The sequence below is a fragment of the Micromonas pusilla genome (genome assembly GCF_000151265.4).
Source record: "Micromonas pusilla CCMP1545 genomic scaffold MICPUCscaffold_6, whole genome shotgun sequence".
NCBI classification, from domain to species: Eukaryota; Viridiplantae; Chlorophyta; class Mamiellophyceae; order Mamiellales; family Mamiellaceae; genus Micromonas; species Micromonas pusilla.
The window spans coordinates 900,266-916,439 of record NW_003315887.1 but is presented as its reverse complement, the minus strand read 5'-3'; the positions used below and the strand labels follow the sequence as shown (position 1 = coordinate 916,439).

The following is a 16,174-nucleotide window of genomic DNA, read 5'->3' as shown; positions in this document are numbered from 1 at the left end:
CGTCTCTCTGCGCCCACACCTCGCTTTCAATCCCCGCCCTCGACGCCTTTCACCTTCAACTGACGCCTTTCAACTCCACCCCGACGTTCGCTCGTATGGAACGGCCCAAAGCCTACCTCGACCGCGTCTGCGGCGAGGGCGTCTTCACGCGCGCCAACATCGACACCCCGTCCATGCACGGCGGGAAGGACGGCACCGTCGTCCGCGGCGGGAAGGTGCCCATGCTTCGGGCGCTGACGACGGCGCTGGTGGGGGCCGACGGAGGCGGCGGCACGGAGACCGAGGCGGCGGTCAGAGCGGCGCCGCGCGTGCTCTTCTTCGACGACGACGAGAAAAACGTGACGGGCGCGCGCGAACACGGGTACGTCATGTCCGTGCTGACGGACGCGTGTTTCACTCGAGAGAAGTGGGACGAGGTGAAGGCGGGGCTGGGGATGGAGGCGTTCATGGACGGCGCGTAGCGTAGGCTTATAAAGGGGATGGGCGGGCGGGGGGCGGTCGCGGCGAAAGTCAATGGTTTCGTTTGGATTCGAGTGATCGGATGCGACGCGTCCTGTCGGTCGAGCACGCCCGCGGTCGCGGTCGTTTCGCCTTTCAAGCAGTGCATTGATTGTCTTTCAACGACGTATCAAGGGTGCATATGGTACAACGTCAACTCGTTTTTCGTTCGCACAACTACATCGCGACACAGCGCCTCGCGCGCATGTTACGCGATAATATTGACGGTAAGCGACCCAATATTATGCAATAAATCGATCTATATCAGTGTCAAGAGAAACTTTCTCCGTGATTCTGCCGCGCGATATTACCTTCCGCCGCCGGCGCGCGCGTCGTCGACAGATGACCCGATGACCCATCTTTCGCGTTTTTCGAACGGAAACGCGACAGCACGTTTTTGGCAAAAAGTGACCACTGGCCTTTTCAAGCGCCGATTACATCGTGTTCTTGACAGTAAGCGACGTCATATTCTTACTTATATTGATGATACACATCACGAAGATCACTTCTTCCCACTATGATAAAGTCATTCACGACCTTCCGACGACGCCATGGTCGCATAAACACGCGGACCCTGACGTCTGCCGAAAAATATTTCCCTGCGTAAGGGAGAAATTTTTTTACCTGAAAAACGCGAACGGGTCCGAGAGGTCTCGGTTTTTTTGCCCCATCCGCGGGTTGGCGAGGAGCGCCGTGCGGCATCGAGATTCATCGCTGGGCTACCCGCGCTCGCGCAGCATCACCCTGTGCCATATATCATGCATCACCGCCCTCGATGACGCCAGAAGTGCTACGTGGCCCCCGCGCGAGGCGCTGTGTCGCGATGTAGATGTGTCAACGAAATCGACCTGACGTTGTACCATATGCACCCTTGATACGACGAACTCTCCGATGAAAGATTGTCCGGTAAAATCGCAACGTCTGACACTCTAAACGGGCGACCATCGCCGCGTCGCCTCGAAGCGTCGGCGACGCTCGCAGTCTTCCGCGCGCGCGCGATCGACCCCGCCGTCGCGTCGTCACCTCGTTCGCACTCTCGCGCCCGCGCGACGCCGATCGTCTCGCGCTTCACGTCTCGCGCTCGCGAAGACCCGCTCCCGGGGAGACGCGCGAGCGCGGACTAACAATGCTTCGCGCGTCGCTCGCGACCCTTCGCCGCGGCGCCCGCGCGGGCGTCGCGTCCCCCGCGACGCAGCTCCAGCAGATCCGCCGGCTGAACATCCACGAGTACCAGGCACGCGTCGATCGAACCGCGGCGCGCGCGCTGATTCCCCGAACCCGCGTCGGTCGCGGCGCGCGACGACGACGCGCGACGCGCGCCCCCTCGATCGTCCGTCGATCCGAACGATCGCTGACGCGCCAGCTCCGATCCCCGCCCCCCCACCCCGCAGAGCGCGGAGCTGATGGCTCAGTACGGCGTCCGCGTCCCCCCCGGGATCGCGTGCACGACCCCGGACGAGGTCGCCGCCGCGGCGGCGAAGCTCAGCGGCGAATCCGGCGAGGTAGTCGTGAAGAGCCAGGTGCGCGCGCGCGCGCGTCCGTCCGTCCCTCGCTCGCGCGATCGTCCCGTTCGGTCGGCAGTTCAGTTCGGTCCTCCATCGAAAAAGCGAACGAGACGCCACGCCGACTCCCTGACTCCCCCCCCACGCCCCGCCGCCGCCGCGCTCGCTTCCACCCTCGCCTCGCGCGCGTCCCGTCCAGGTCCTCGCCGGCGGCCGCGGCCTCGGCACGTTCACGTCCGGGCTCAAGGGCGGCGTGCACATCGTCCCCGCCGCGGAAGCCAAGACGCTCTCCGAGAAGATGCTCGGCCAGACGCTCGTCACGAAACAAACCGGCGCGGCGGGCAAGCCGGTCAACACGCTCATGGTCGCGGAGAAGATGAAGCTCGTGAACGAGATGTACTTCGCGATTCTTCTCGACCGCGCGTCCGCGGGGCCGATGATCATCGCGTGCAGCGAGGGCGGGACTTCGATCGAGGACCTCGCGGAGAGCCATCCGGAAAAGATCATCAAGATGAAGGTCGACGTGAACCGGGGGCTCACGACGGATCAAGCGCTGGAGCTCGCGCGCGGGTTGAAAGTCTCCGGGAGCGCGGACGACGCGGCGGCGCAGCTCAAGGCGCTGTACGCCGTCTTCGAGAAGAGCGACTGCACGATGCTCGAGGTGAACCCGCTCGCGGAGACGGACGAGAAGCTCCTCATCGCCGCGGACGCCAAGCTCAACTTTGACGACAACGCCGAGTACCGCCAACGCGAGCTGTTCGCGCTGAGGGACCACTCGCAGGAAGACCCGAGAGAGGTCGCCGCGGGGAAGTTCGACTTGAACTACATCGGGCTGGACGGTAACATCGGGTGCATGGTCAACGGCGCCGGGCTGGCGATGGCGACGATGGACATCATCTCCCTGCACGGCGCGTCTCCGGCGAACTTTTTAGACGTCGGCGGCAACGCGAGCGAGGAGCAAGTCGTCGAGGCGTTTAAGATTCTCACCGCGGACGTCAAGGTGAAGGCGCTGCTCGTGAACATCTTCGGCGGGATCATGAAGTGCGACGTCATCGCGTCCGGTATCGTGAACGCGGCGAAGCAGGTGGGGATCAAAGTTCCTCTCGTCGTGCGTCTCGAGGGCACGAACGTCGAGGCGGGGAAGGAGATTCTCGCCGAGAGCGGTCTGAACATCGTCAGCGCGGACGACCTGGACGACGCCGCGAAGAAAGCCGTCGCCGCGCTCGCGTGATTAGATCGCGACGCGCGATGCGATCGCGACGCGTCCATCACTTTCTCGTGTGCATGCATAAAAAAATTTAACGACCGCTAACCCAGTTCTCCTCGCGACGACGTCGATCGATCGATCGGTCCGCTCCGATCGATCACACGATGCCCACGAGCTCGATCGTGAACTCGAGCGTCGAGCCCGGGGGAATCCGGCACACGCCGTCGCCGCCGCACCCCGCGCCTTTCGCGCCGTACGCCAACTCCGGAGGAATCATCGCCTTCCGCTTGCTCCCCACCCTCATCGGCGTCATGTCGCCGCCGCCGACGACGATCGTCTCCCATCCTCTGATGACCTCGCCGGTGCCGATCGAGAAGACGAAAAACTTGGCGTAGTCCACCTTCTTCCCGTTCACGTTCAGCTGGTAGTTCGCCTTCAGGGTGTCGCCCTCGAACGGCTCCTCGCCCTTCCCGATCGCGAGGTCGATGAACTTGATCCCGTCCGGGCCGTCGCGGTACTCCTCGTCGCCGTCCGCGAACGCCGCGCGGACGAGCGCGGCGTTCGACGCGACGAGCGCGGCGGTGCCCGCGACGAGGGACCGGCGAGACGCGATCGCGCTCGACGCGGCGGAGGAGGACGGAGGGGCGGACGACGCCCTCGCGACGACGGCGCGGCGGTTCGAAACGCGCGCGGGCGCGGCGACGCGCGCGGAAGCGGCGGCGAGAGCGGTCATGGCGCGCGACGACGAGTGTGGGCGACGACGGGGACGCACGGGATATCGATAAGACGCGACGTGGCGCGGTTTGGCGTCGGAACGAAAAAATCGCATTCGCTGCGTGCGTTTTTCAATACAAAGAATCGGGGCGCTCGCCCTATGTGACATACATACGTCGCTCACTTCGCGACCTTCTTCGGCGCCTTCGCGGCCATGTGCGCCATGAGGTCGACGACGCGGTTGGAGTACCCCCACTCGTTGTCGTACCAAGACACGAGCTTCACGAAGTTCGGGGAGAGGGAGATGCCCGCGCTCGCGTCGAAGATGGAGGACCGGTCGTCGCCGATGAAATCCGCGGAGACGACGGCGTCCTCCGTGTACCCCATGACGCCCTCGAGCTCGCCGCCGGGCGCGGCGGCGAGCTCGATCGTCTTGCATATCTCATCGTACGTCGCCCCCTTCTCGATCCTGACGGTCAGGTCGACGACGGACACGTCCTGCGTCGGGACGCGGAACGCCATCCCGGTGAGCTTGCCGTCGAGCTGCGGCAACACCTTCCCGACGGCTTTCGCCGCGCCGGTGGAGGAGGGGATGATGTTCGCGCCCGCGCCGCGTCCGCCGCGCCAGTCCTTCATGCTCGGCCCGTCGACCGTCTTCTGCGTCGCCGTCGTCGCGTGCACGGTCGTCATGAGACCTTCCACGATGCCGTAGTTGTCGTCGATGATCTTCGCGAGCGGCGCGAGGCAGTTGGTCGTGCACGACGCGTTGGAGACGATGTTCAGAGAGTCGTCGTACTCGTCGGAGTTGACGCCCATGACGAACATCGGCGCGTCCGCGGACGGGGCGGAGATGACAACCTTCTTCGCGCCCGCGTCGATGTGCTTCTGCGCGCCCTCGAGGGACGTGAACACGCCCGTGGACTCGACGACGTAGTCCACGTTGGACGCCGCCCACGGGATCTGCGCGGGGTCGCGCTCGGCGAAGACGGCGACTTCCTTGCCGTTGACCATGAAGCCGAGCGGGCACTCTTCGTCGGAGCACTCGACGGCGCTGTACTTCGCCTCGCCGACGAAGCGGCCGTGGACCTGAGGACGGACGGAGGGAGAGAGGGCGGTGAGCGCCGGCGCGAAGAGATCGAAAGAGAATTGGAATAATCTGTCGTCGCGTCGAGTTCGAGTGATCGGGCGGGCGCGTCGCCGCGTCGCGTACCGTGTCGTATTTGAACATGTACGCCATGTAGTCCGCGGTGACGAACGGGTCGTTCACCGCGACGACCTCGATGTCGTCGCGGAGTAAGCACGCGCGCATGACGAGGCGGCCGATGCGGCCGAAGCCGTTGATCCCGACGCGAATCTTCTCGCCCTCGCCGACGGGGGGCGTCGCGACGGCGTTCACGGTCGGGTCCTGGGACGCCCTCGCGACGGTGTGGACGCGGGAGACGGTCCTGCTCGACGCGTCGGGGGTTTTTCGAGGGCGAGCGGAACGGACGCGGTCAGTCGTTTGGTCGGCGACGAAATCTCGGGGGAACGGCGCGCGCGGACGGCGCGATCGCGTCAGCCCCTCGCGGCCGACGTTTCGTCAAAATATCCGCAGTCATAATCCGGGACGCGTTTGGCGCCGCCGAATCGCCCCGCGGCGTCGCGCGCGACCGCTTCATCTCGCCGAAGACCGCCGTTTCGGACGTTTCGAGGCTCGATCGAGACGGTGCCGCCGCGGATACCTCGACGGGAGGGCGGCGAAAACGCGCGGGGACGCGATCTCCGGCGGCGAAAACGCGCCGCGCTTTTTCGCGCGTCGGAGAGACGATTAGATTAATTAACGCGGGACGACGAAAACAAGATGCGCACCTGACGGACTTGGCCTTGACGCGCTTGCCGCCGAGGGCGACGCGCGCGGCGAGCGCGGGAGAAGAAGAAGCGACGGCGAACATGATCTTGCTGTTCGAGGGGGGGTGTGCGGTCGTGTGCGACGCGTGTTGTTATGGCCGGCCGCCGATTACTTTCGGCGCGAAAAAGTAAGAAAATATCCTGCTCGAGGCCGAAAAAGCCCGAGAGGGGGGATCGGGAGAACGCAGATGCCGGACTGCAGATCCAAACCCTAAATCCGAACCCTACACGTGTAGTGGTGGTTTACGAATCTCGCGCGACAGACAGACATCGTGTTTCATAGAGAGGGGATCTCGCGCGCGCGATGGCGTCGCGCGACGCCGAGTTCCCCGTCGCGGAGCTCCAGGCGAGGATCGAGGCGATCCTGCGCCGGGAACCCGCGGCGGTGTGGGGGTGCGTCGTGACCTCGGACGTCGGGATGAACCACATCGCGTACTTGTGCGAGAGGCCGCGCGGACGGAATCACACGGGCCCCGCGGTGCTCGCGTCGATCGCGCCGGACGCGCCGCTCGTGCCCGCGTCGTGCGTCAAGCTCTTCACGTGCGGGCTCGCCCTCGAAGTCGCGCTCGGGCAGGACGCGTTCGAGACGAGCGCGCACGTCTGCGGCGACGCGTCGGACACGCTGTGTCTCCACCCGAGCGGCGATCCCACGCTCACCGCGGACGACCTCGGCGCGCTCGCGCGCCGCGCCGCGCGCGGGCACGACGTGCGACGCGTGCGCCTCGGCGCGAGCGAGGAGGCGGGGTACGACGCGCGGCATGAGGGACACCATCCGACGTGGGAGGTCGGCGATCTCGAGCGGCCGTGGGCGGCGGCGCCGTCGTGGTTCGCGACCGTGGATCGCAACGCGGGCGGCGAATTTCGAAGCCCGCGCGCGCTGTTCCTCTCCTTCGCGAGACGCGCGCTCGGGCTCGACGACGACGACGACGACGACGACGACGAGACCGTGCACGCGTGCGAACATCTCGAAAACTTGTCGTACGACGCGCGACGCGCGGCGGCGCACGCGTCGGCGCCGATCGCGGACGTCGCGCGCGCGTGCCTCGAACGTAGCGACAACCTCTTCGCGGAGTCGCTGCTGCCTCGGGTCCGCGTCGGCGATCGCTCGCGCAGTCGCAAAGCGCCCGCGGGCGCGGACCTCGGGGAGGTCCTCACGATGGCGGCGACGGAGGCGTACGGTCTCCGCGGCGATCTCGTGCGGCTCGTGGACGGGTCCGGGCTCTCGAGGCACAACCTCGCGCCGCCGAGGGCGTTCGCGGACGCGATTCAGACGGCGCTGAGCCAGCGCGTCTCGCGTCTCGACTGGGAAGTGGACGCGGCGCGTTTTCTTCTCGATTCGTTGCCCGTGGCCGGGCGCACGGGGACGCTCGCTGGAAGGTTCGCGGGCACTCCCGCGGAGGGCGTCGTCCGCGCGAAGACGGGGACGATGACCGGCGTCGCGTCGCTGTGCGGGTATTTCGAGACGCACGCGGATCCGCGACTGGGGAACGTCGCGTTCGCGATCATGGCCAACAACGCGGTGGCCTCCGCGGAGAAGTTACGAGACGTCGTGGACGCGGTCGTGTGCGCCATCGCGCTCGCGCGCGTCTCTCCTTAAGGGTAACTTAGTGTGCTGTTGACTATCGTAGCGGCTACTAGCTAGACTATTAGTACCTATCGTCGCTCGTCGGCGCCGTCGCCGTCGCGCCACAAAAACGCCTGCAGCAGCGGCACGATCTGCAGCGAGCTCAGATCCTCCACGGCTTCTCGCGCCTCCTCCGCGCTCGCCGCTCGCATCAGCGCGTCCTTCCTGAACGCGATCACCGCGGCCGCGGCGACCGCGATCGGCAGCACGGAGTCGTACCCGACGATCCGGTCCCACAGCAGCAACGTCTGCGTCGCGTCGAGGTGCCGCGCGAACGCGTGCACGATCCACGCCGACGCGAGCGTCGCCGCCGGCGCGTTGATCGACAACAAGTGGAAGCACAGCGCCGGCTCGTGCCTCTGCGCGAGGTCCTCGAACGCGCGGAGCAGACCAACGAGCGCGGGAGACGGGAACGTCTCGTCGCTCAAGACGTGCAGACGGCAGAAATACCGCGCGTACATCCGCTCGAAGACGTCCAACAGCTCCGCCGGGTGCGCGTATATAAACGCGAGCGGCGCGAGAAAAGACGCGAACCCGTCGAACGGCAACACCCCGCACGGGGGGTACGTGCTTCCTCCTCGCCCACCATCGCGTCGTTTCGTGCCGTCCCTCGCGACGCCGTCGAGCATCGGGTGCGGCGCGCACCGCCCGCTGCCGACGCACAGATCCGGGACGCGCGCGTCTCTCGAGAACGCGAGCGCGACGGCTCGCAGCGACTCTGCAAACGGGAAATACGTCGCGTGGTCGCACGTCTCCGCGACGTCCCGCGCGAACAGCGCGTCCACGAGCAACGATCGTCGACGCACGTCGTCGCACAGCGCGTCGAAGTGCGCGCGCGCGCGCTGGTCCCCGGGCGCCGCCGCGCCGAGGGCGGCGGACCATATCGCGCCTCTGCGCGAGGCCGGGACGCCAGTCTTGGCGAACGCGCGGCACTTCGGGATTGACCGCTCCTTCGCGAGCGCGGCGGCGACGGCGTCGCGCCGCGCCGCGTACGACGCGTCCACGAGATCGTCCACGCCGATCTGCGCGTGCTCCGGGGCGGTCTGCCGAAAAAATGCGCGAAGCCACGTCGTGGACGGCGCCCTGAGCTCGATCTTCACGAGCCCCCAGGACGGGACGTGCGCCGGCGTCGACGCGCCGCCGTCCTCGGGCGTCCACCCGACGTTGGACGCCGCGCGTAATAAGTCCGCGTGGCCGTACAGATGCGGGAGGTCCGCGCGCGCGGTCTCCGTGAAGGCCATTCGGTCGATCGCGCGCACGATGGACGCGGTCTCGATCGAGGCGAGCGCGATCGGGTCGTCCGCGGCGGCCGCGGCGGCGGCGGCGGCGGCGGCGGCCGCCGCCGCCGCCCGAGCGTTTGGATTTCGTCGCGCCTCCGTCGTCGCCCGCGTCGTCGCGCGCGGCGCTCGCGAGCGGCGTGCCGCTCGCCGCGCTGAGCTCGTTGAGCCGCTCCGTGAGCTGCCGACGCCACACCCGCCGCGCGACGGCGATGGACTCGAGCATCCCCGCGGTCTCGCGCGCGTCGTCGTCGAAGAGCGACGGCGTCCCCGACGCCTCCGCGCGCGCGTCCGAATCGATCTCGCCGCCGTCCCCGCTCGCGCTTTCGTCGCCTCGAACCCGCGCGTCGCCGCCGCGCTCTAGACCCGGCAGACGCTCGCGCATCGCGAACGCGTAGTTGCGCATCCGCGTCGCGAGCCCGAGCTCCTCCATGAGCGACGGGAGGTACTCCGCGAACGACTCGACGCGATACGACGGCTTCACCGCTTCCTCTTTCAGCGCGCGACGGCACTGCCAGTAATCCATGGTCCCCTCGAGCGCGTTCACGACCGCGCGCACGTGCGCGTGGTCCGCGGAGTAGAGCTCGCGCGCGGGGAGCGTCGCGGCGACGCCGCCGGGGCTCCCGCCCGCCCCCGCGACGTGCTCCATCCCTTCGTCGCGCCCGAGAATTGTGTCTCGACAGACGCGTTTGAAAAAAATCGTCAGCTATTATCATATTCGACGACGACTCTAAGACTACGTGTACCTTCGTCGCGCCGCGCGCGGTCGCGTCACGCGTACGACTCGTACGCGCTCGCTCGCCGCGTGACCCCCGTCTTCGCGCTCCCCAGAAGCCTCGCGGACTCCTCGTGCTCGTCGTCGTCGTCGTCGTCCTCCTCGCCGCTCTCGCCGCGCCCTCTCCCTCTCGACCCCGCCATCACCCCCGGAGGCAACAGCAGCGCGGCGCCCAACGACGCGAGCGAGAACGAGGAGTACGCCAGCACCTTGGCCACCTCCGGCATGGACGTCCCGCCGACGTACGTCGTCACCAGATCCCCCATCCTCGCCCAAAAGTTCCCGTACGCGTGGCCCGTCGCGCGAATCTTCACGCCGTAACTCTCCGGGGTCACGAGCCACACCACGGAGGCAAAGTTCATCGCCGCCCCGCGCGCGAGCAACGCCGTGAGCGTGAGCGTCCACCCCGGCGCCATCTCCTCGTCGATCAGAACCGTCGGCACCGCGATCAGGACGATGACGCTCGACGCGCACAACACGACGCGTCGCGACAGTATCGAGACGAAGTAACTCCCCGCGACGACGCCGAAGAGTTCGCCCCCGCACGACGTCGCGAGCGCGTCGAAGTTGTACGACCCGCCGGCCACGTCGGCGTGGGAGGACGTCGACAGAGGGAGGAACAAGACGACGCCGTAGTACGCGCACTGCGCGGTGAGCGACAGCGTCCACACGCACATCGTCCTCTTAAAGTTTCCCCCGCGGAACAGCGCCTTCGCGCCCTCGGTGTTTTCCTCCTCCGGCGCGACGTCGAACGCGTCGGCGTCCAACGGGACGCCGTTGCGCGCGGCCGCGCGCAGGACGATCGCCTTCGCGTCGTCCGCGCGTCCGCGCGCGGCGAGCCACGCCGGGGACTCTTCGAGGTAGCAGATGCCGAACAGCGAGAGCGCCGGCGGGATGGACGCGATCAGCGTGAGGACGCGCCATCCCAACGGATTCGCGGCTTCGCCGGCGACGGGGCCGTTCGGGCCGTCGAGGCACGCCCACGCGGCGCCGATCACGCCGAGGCTCCCGAGCGTCCAGTGCGTCCATATCGCGCACAGCACGACGCCTCTCAGCGCGGGCGGGCACGCCTCCGCGAGGAGGTCGAACGGCACGGTGATTCCGCCGATGCCGACGCCGACGAGCCCGCGAAGGATGAGCATCGCGACGAGACGCGTCGAGAACGCGGACGCGACGCCGAAGACGGCGACGAACAGCGTGCCGAGCACGAACGCGGGGCGTCGTCCGCGCCTGTCCGCGTACACGCCGAAGACGGCGCAGCCGATCATCTCGCCGAGGAACTGGACCGCGAGGAGCGTGTTCGACGAGAACGACGACAGCCCCCACTCGCGCTTGAGCTCGACGGCGAGGAAGCTCACGAAATTGACCTGAACGCTGGCCGCGGCGACGCACAGGCCGACGAAGAAGAAGACCAACCACTGCGACTTGCCCCATCCGATCCTCGCGCTCAGGGACGCGATCGTCCACCGCTCGCGGGGCTTCTCCATCCCGCCTCGCGCGTCGCCGCGCGGCGGACGCGTCGCGGGACTCTCACGCGCTTCGACGATCCGCGGTTTCGGTTACATCGGATCGGTCGAAACGTGTTTTCGTTGATCGGTCACGATTTCGCTTCGCGTCGATCAACCGACGTCTCTCCTCGACGCCGCACAGCATGTGCCCGAGGATCGGCCGGCACCGGTTCGCGCACGCGCCGTAGAACGTCCCCTCGACGCGTTCCCCCTCCTCTCTCGGCGGAGATCCGACCCACACCTCCGCTATCGCCATCGGCGTCAGCCCGCGCCGCGCGCACTCCGCGAGCAGCTTCGGCGCGGCGCAATCGCCGCACCCGCACGGGAGAAACGACGCCGCCGGCTTCCGCCTCGCGCCGCCGCCGTCGTCGCCGTCGCCGTGGTCGTCCCGGACGAACACGTCCGCCATCCTCGCCCCGGACGCGGTCCAGCCGCCCGCGCCGCCGCTGTCGTCGATGTCGCAGCTCTCCGCGTCTAACCCGTCCGTCGTCCGCGTCCCGAACCCGCCCTCCGTCGTGAAGTTCGGCAGTCGGTACGACTCGAAAATCGCGCCCAACAGCTCGCGGCTCAACGCTCGATGCGTCGACCGCAACGCCGTGAGCTCCGAACGCGCGCGCTCGAGCGCTTCCGTCGGCGACGCGAGCGCCGTCGCGCGCGCGTCCTTGAGGCGCGCCAGCTCGCGCTTCCCCGCGCGGCTCTCCGCGGCGTGCAGACGCGTCGTCGCCGCGAGCGTCGCGCGCGCGGCGTCTTCTTCTTCGCCCGCCGCCGCCGCCTCGATCGACCGCTCCATCGCCGCGCGCGTCGCGCGTCGAGCTCTCGACCGCTCCTTCAAACGACGCGAGAGCGCGTCGATCCGCGCGTCCCAGTCTCTCGCCGCGGTCGCCGCGGCGAGCTCCAACGCGCGCGCGTCCGCCTTCGTCGCCGCCGCCGCGTCGACGACGGTTTTGATCTCGTCGCGGTCGCGGACGTACCGCGGGTGTTTGTGCGTCAGCCCGCACAGAGGCGGCGCCCACCCGGGGACGGACCACTCGCCGAACAGCTGCCCGCTGAACGCTTTCAGGACGACGACGTCGTCGCGCGTCGACGCGTCGGCGTCGGCGTCCGCGCCCGGGTGGACGGACGCCGCCGACGCGAGCAGAACGCCGAGCATCTTCCCGCCCCCGGGACGGCGCAGGTTCGACGCGTCGAAGCGCGCGTCCCCGGGCGCGGGGACGTCGAAGTCGAGCCTCCCGGCGTCCTCGACTCGACGCGCGAGCGCGAGCGCCTCCGACTCCGCCTCCGGCGTGCGCGTCAGTCGGTGCGTCGCGTCGCACGCGCGGCAGTGCCCGACCGCGGCGTCGCGCGGGTCTTTGGATTCGTTCTCGATGCGCTCGCGACGCGCGCGCGCGTCGTTCGCGACGCGGCGCGCGGACGTCGCGCTGCCGGCGTCCGCGACGACGAGGCGCGACGCGCGGCGCCGCGCGCGGCGCCACCCCGGCGCCGGCGGGCGCGCGACGAGACGCGCGAGCGCGTGTCGCAGCGCCGACATCACTGCGCGCCGCTCGCGGCCGACAAAAAAGAGTTCATCGGTCAGTTGAAAGGCGAGCGATCAACGTTGAAACCGCTGTGAAACCGGAAGGTGACCCGACCGCTCGACTCCCGCGTCGGAGATTTCGAGACGACGACGACGTCGAGCTTCACGGTCGGAAGACGAACGTCCTCCTCGACGCCGTCGCCGCCACACCGCCGCCGCGCCGCCGCCCGCCCGCCCGCCCGCCTGACGCGCCGCCCGCTCATCTCACAATGCGCGTGCACATCAAGCCGAGGGTCCAGAAGGACAAGTGGAGCCTGTACTGGAAGACGTCCATGGCGACCAAGACGCTGTACCTCGACGAGTTCGATATCGACGTCGACCCGGAGAAGACGACGGGGAAGGAGCTCCGCGCGCTCGTCGCGGAGACGATCGGGCACCAGCCCGAGAAGGAGCTGTGCCGGCTCGAGAGCTTCGTCGAGCCGTGGGAGCTCGCGTGCGCGCCCTTCCCGTCGCCCCTCTCAGTCGCGCGCGCGCGTCGCGCGCTCGCGGCGCGTCCCCGAGACGCGCGACGGACGCGACGTCTCAACTGACGCGACCCGTCCCCGCTCCCTTCCTCCGCGCGCGCAGGATGCACAAAGGTCGCGAGCTCGACGACGACAAGACGCTCGCGGAGAACAAGATCACGACCGAGGGCGCGGACGTCATCTGCGTCCGCAAGGAGCTCATCGCGGAGGGGTGGAAGATCCTCCAGCAGGACGACGAGGACTCGGATACCGAGGAGGAAGACTTTTAAGCGACGAGAGAGAGCGCGAGCGCGAGCGCGCGGGAGAGGACGCGGCTCCGCTCCGCTCGCGCGCCCGGATGAACGTTCGCATCTCATCGCGCGAGAGACGACGTCACGTCGACGCGCTTTCTTCTTTCTCTTCTCTCACGTTCGCGCGCGCGCCGTTCGTGCGATACCACCATACGCGCTCGCCGGCTAAGCCTATGCAAATACAGTACACGTACACGCGAACACCGCGTCCGCGTTCGCTCACTCTTCCTCGCCGTACGAACCCGAGAACCCCCCTCCTTCGCCGCCGCTCGCGGCTTCGACCGCCGCCGGCTCCGGCTCCGGCTCCGGCTCCGGCGGCGGCGGCAGCACCTGCGACCGCGCGGCGTCGAGCTGCTCTCGGTCCATGAGAGCGAGGAACTCGTCGAGTTTACTCGCGCTCGCCGCGGCGGCGCGTTTGGAAAACTTCGAGTACTCCGCCGCTTTCGCGCCGGACACCGCGCCCATGTTCTCGAAGTACTTGTTGTAGTCGATCTTCTCCAGGAGCTCGAGGAAGTCGAACGCGATCGCTTTCGCCTTGACCTCCTGGCTCGCGTCCAGATACGCCGCGGCGGCGAACAAGTTCCCCTTCGGGTCGTTCCCGCGTGATATCTGGTTGCACACGGTGCTGAGCTCTTCCCAGTACCCATCCTCCGCGAGGCTCTCCGCTTGCCTCAGAAGCTCGCGAATCTTCACGAGCGGGACGAGGTAGAAGAACAGCGGCTTCGACGGCGTCGGGGCCTCGTCCGAGATCTGCGACAGCGCGGCGAACACCGCGGTCCCGAACAGCCCGATCGCGAGCCTCCTGTTCACCTCGTTTTTCGCCTCCTCGTCCATCTCCGGGAGCTCGCCCGCCTCCGAGGGCTGCGTCCGGACGAGGAACTCCATGCCGTCGGAGAGCCACGAGTCGCCGCTCGGGGCGCCGAACAGCGTCTCGCGCCCGCCCGTGCCGTCGACGCGGCTCTCCGGCTTCGCGGGCTTCTGCCTCGCGAGCTCGTCGACGGTCGCGGTCGGCGGCTCCGGCTGCGCTCGGAGCTCCGATCGGAGCTTCTCCGCCTCCGCCTCCGCCGCCTGGAGCTTCGCCATCATCTCCGCCATGTTCGCCTCCGTCAGCGGAGCGTCCTCATCCTGATGACGCGAAGGACGCGGGCGGGAGAGGGGGGGGCGCGTCGAGCGTCAGGACGGGGAAGCGCGCGGAGCGGCGGGGGGGGGACGTCGAGGGTGGGAGCGGAGCGCGAGGAGTGGGCACGTCATCGTCCGTCGCGACGACACGCACCGCGGCGTTCGGGCGGACGGGTCCGCGCGCGCGGCGGCCGAGCGCGCGAACCCCGCGGTTTCCGCGGGTTTTGACGCTCCCGGTGATCGACGGGAGCGCGCGGAGCGGCGACATCGTGTGCGGCGACATCGCGTGCGTCGTGCGGCGAGCGACTGCGGCGACGTGGCGCGATCTTCTCCCCGATAAGGCGGCCGCGCGTCGAAACCAGGCGCTGGCGGAAGGGCGCGCGAGTAGGGCCAGGCATCGGCGCGTCTCCCTCGCGGCACACCGAGACGCGCTGCGACGCTCGGCGCGGCCGCGTGCATGGCATCCGCGGTTCCCGGTCGCGCGCTTCCGCGTCTCTCCGTCACGAACCGCGCCGCCGCTGCCGCGGTCGCGCGAAGGCGCGTCTCCTCCGCGGACCACGCGCGCGCCGCCGAGACCGAGAGCGTCGGGGGGGAATCCGCCGCCGCCGCGATGGCCCCGGACGCCGCCGCGCCCGCGGGACCCACGCCGTCCGGGGCCCCGTTCAAGCGCTACCACGGCGCGAAGCTCATGATGGAGGACTCCGTGTTCGCGGAGCTCGAGCTCGCGGAGGCGGCGAAGGCGGTCGCCGGCGTGCGCGTGCGCCAGCACGTCAACCCGCTCAAGGCGTCGCTGCAGACGCAGGCGCCGGCGCCCATCTGGAGCGACGTCTTCGCGTCGACGTCGAAGCCGCTGGTCGTGGACATCGGTTGCGGCGGCGGGAGGTTTGACCTCATGATGGCGAAGCGGTTCCCGAGCACGAACTTCCTCGGCGTGGACATCCGAGCGCCGCTCGTGGAGCGCGGCAACTCGTGGGGCGCGCACGCCGGCATCGTGGACAACTTGCACTTCGCCGAGTGCAACGCCACGATCAGCATGGGCGCGTGGCTGAAGGACTACGCGGAGAGATGCGACGGCGAGGTGGAGATGGTGACGATTCAGTTCCCGGATCCGCACTTCAAGAAGAAGCATCACAAGCGAAGGGTCGTGCAGACCGCGCTCGTGCGGGCGATCGCGGAGGGGTTGAAGCCGGGCGCGCGGGTGTTTCTGCAGTCGGACGTGAAGGCGGTGTCCGAGGACATGCGAGAGAAGTTTGAACGGCACGGCGCGCACCTGTTCGATCTCGACGCGTCGCTGCACGCGACGGGCTCGATGGATCCGGAGCTTCTGCGCGCGAACGCGCGCGCGTCCGTCGACGCCGCGGCGAGGGCGGCGGCGGCCGACACGCGCGCGAAGGTCGCGAGGCTCGCCGCGGAAAAGGCGGGGTGGCCGGGGCGCGCGACGCGCCGCGACGGCGACGGCGACGGCGACGGCGACGGCGACGGCGACGGGCGCGACGTCGCGACCGCGGACGGTGAAAAGGTCGTCGCGGTCGCGGAGAAGGAGGACGACAAAAACGACGACGACGCCGATGACAACGACGGGAAAGCCCAGCCCGAGGCGTTTTGCACGAGCGCGAGCGCCGCCGCGGGCGACCCAAAGGGGTGGCTGGACCAGAACTCGCTCGGGGTGCCGACCGAGCGCGAGGTGCACACGATGTCCTCGAACGGACGGTGCTACCGCGTCATGCTCGTGAGGA

General features: G+C 68.5%; 8 protein-coding genes across 8 annotated transcripts in view; 3 read left to right on the top strand and 5 right to left on the bottom strand.

The window, feature by feature from the left end:
- Window positions 1-1,624: 1,624 nt before the first annotated feature.
- MICPUCDRAFT_34011 (uncharacterized protein) lies at window positions 1,625-3,231 on the top strand (the record flags this gene model as incomplete). Its single annotated transcript, XM_003059531.1, has 3 exons — window positions 1,625-1,738; window positions 1,890-2,018; window positions 2,200-3,231. 3 exons carry the CDS (start codon window positions 1,625-1,627, stop codon window positions 3,229-3,231), a joined length of 1,275 nt encoding a protein of 424 aa, XP_003059577.1.
- Window positions 3,232-3,364: 133 nt separating this feature from the next.
- Window positions 3,365-3,940, bottom strand: MICPUCDRAFT_58970 (uncharacterized protein; the record flags this gene model as incomplete). The annotated part of the gene is made up of 1 exon (XM_003059222.1): window positions 3,365-3,940. One exon carries the CDS (start codon window positions 3,938-3,940, stop codon window positions 3,365-3,367), a length of 576 nt encoding a protein of 191 aa, XP_003059268.1.
- Window positions 3,941-4,019: 79 nt separating this feature from the next.
- Window positions 4,020-5,886, bottom strand: GAPDH_1 (uncharacterized protein). Its single transcript, XM_003059221.1, has 3 exons — window positions 5,770-5,886; window positions 5,132-5,366; window positions 4,020-5,007 (listed from the first exon to the last, which is right to left on the bottom strand). Exons 1-3 carry the CDS (start codon window positions 5,850-5,852, stop codon window positions 4,102-4,104), a joined length of 1,224 nt encoding a protein of 407 aa, XP_003059267.1. The 5' UTR covers window positions 5,853-5,886; the 3' UTR covers window positions 4,020-4,101.
- A 1,137-nt stretch (window positions 5,887-7,023) lies between these two features.
- On the bottom strand, window positions 7,024-9,449 carry MICPUCDRAFT_58967 (uncharacterized protein). The gene is made up of 2 exons (XM_003059220.1): window positions 8,699-9,449; window positions 7,024-8,658 (listed from the first exon to the last, which is right to left on the bottom strand). The coding sequence occupies exons 1-2, from the start codon at window positions 9,356-9,358 to the stop codon at window positions 7,462-7,464; spliced, it is 1,857 nt and encodes a 618-aa protein (XP_003059266.1). The 5' UTR covers window positions 9,359-9,449; the 3' UTR covers window positions 7,024-7,461.
- Window positions 9,450-9,480: 31 nt separating this feature from the next.
- Window positions 9,481-12,520, bottom strand: MICPUCDRAFT_58966 (major facilitator superfamily; the record flags this gene model as incomplete). Its single annotated transcript, XM_003059219.1, has 2 exons — window positions 9,481-10,976; window positions 11,065-12,520. The coding sequence occupies 2 exons, from the start codon at window positions 12,518-12,520 to the stop codon at window positions 9,481-9,483; spliced, it is 2,952 nt and encodes a 983-aa protein (XP_003059265.1).
- A 254-nt stretch (window positions 12,521-12,774) lies between these two features.
- MICPUCDRAFT_58965 (uncharacterized protein) lies at window positions 12,775-13,298 on the top strand (the record flags this gene model as incomplete). The annotated part of the gene is made up of 2 exons (XM_003059530.1): window positions 12,775-13,013; window positions 13,133-13,298. 2 exons carry the CDS (start codon window positions 12,775-12,777, stop codon window positions 13,296-13,298), a joined length of 405 nt encoding a protein of 134 aa, XP_003059576.1.
- A 240-nt stretch (window positions 13,299-13,538) lies between these two features.
- MICPUCDRAFT_40303 (uncharacterized protein) lies at window positions 13,539-14,414 on the bottom strand (the record flags this gene model as incomplete). The annotated part of the gene is made up of 1 exon (XM_003059218.1): window positions 13,539-14,414. The coding sequence occupies one exon, from the start codon at window positions 14,412-14,414 to the stop codon at window positions 13,539-13,541; it is 876 nt and encodes a 291-aa protein (XP_003059264.1).
- Window positions 14,415-15,129: 715 nt separating this feature from the next.
- The window catches only part of MICPUCDRAFT_44428 (uncharacterized protein), a gene marked incomplete at both ends in the record, with an annotated part of 1,566 nt that continues 521 nt past the window's right edge, over window positions 15,130-16,174 (top strand). The window contains one exon of the mRNA XM_003059529.1: window positions 15,130-15,710. Coding sequence (XP_003059575.1) covers window positions 15,130-15,710 — 581 coding nt within the window. The remainder of the gene's footprint in view (window positions 15,711-16,174) is intronic.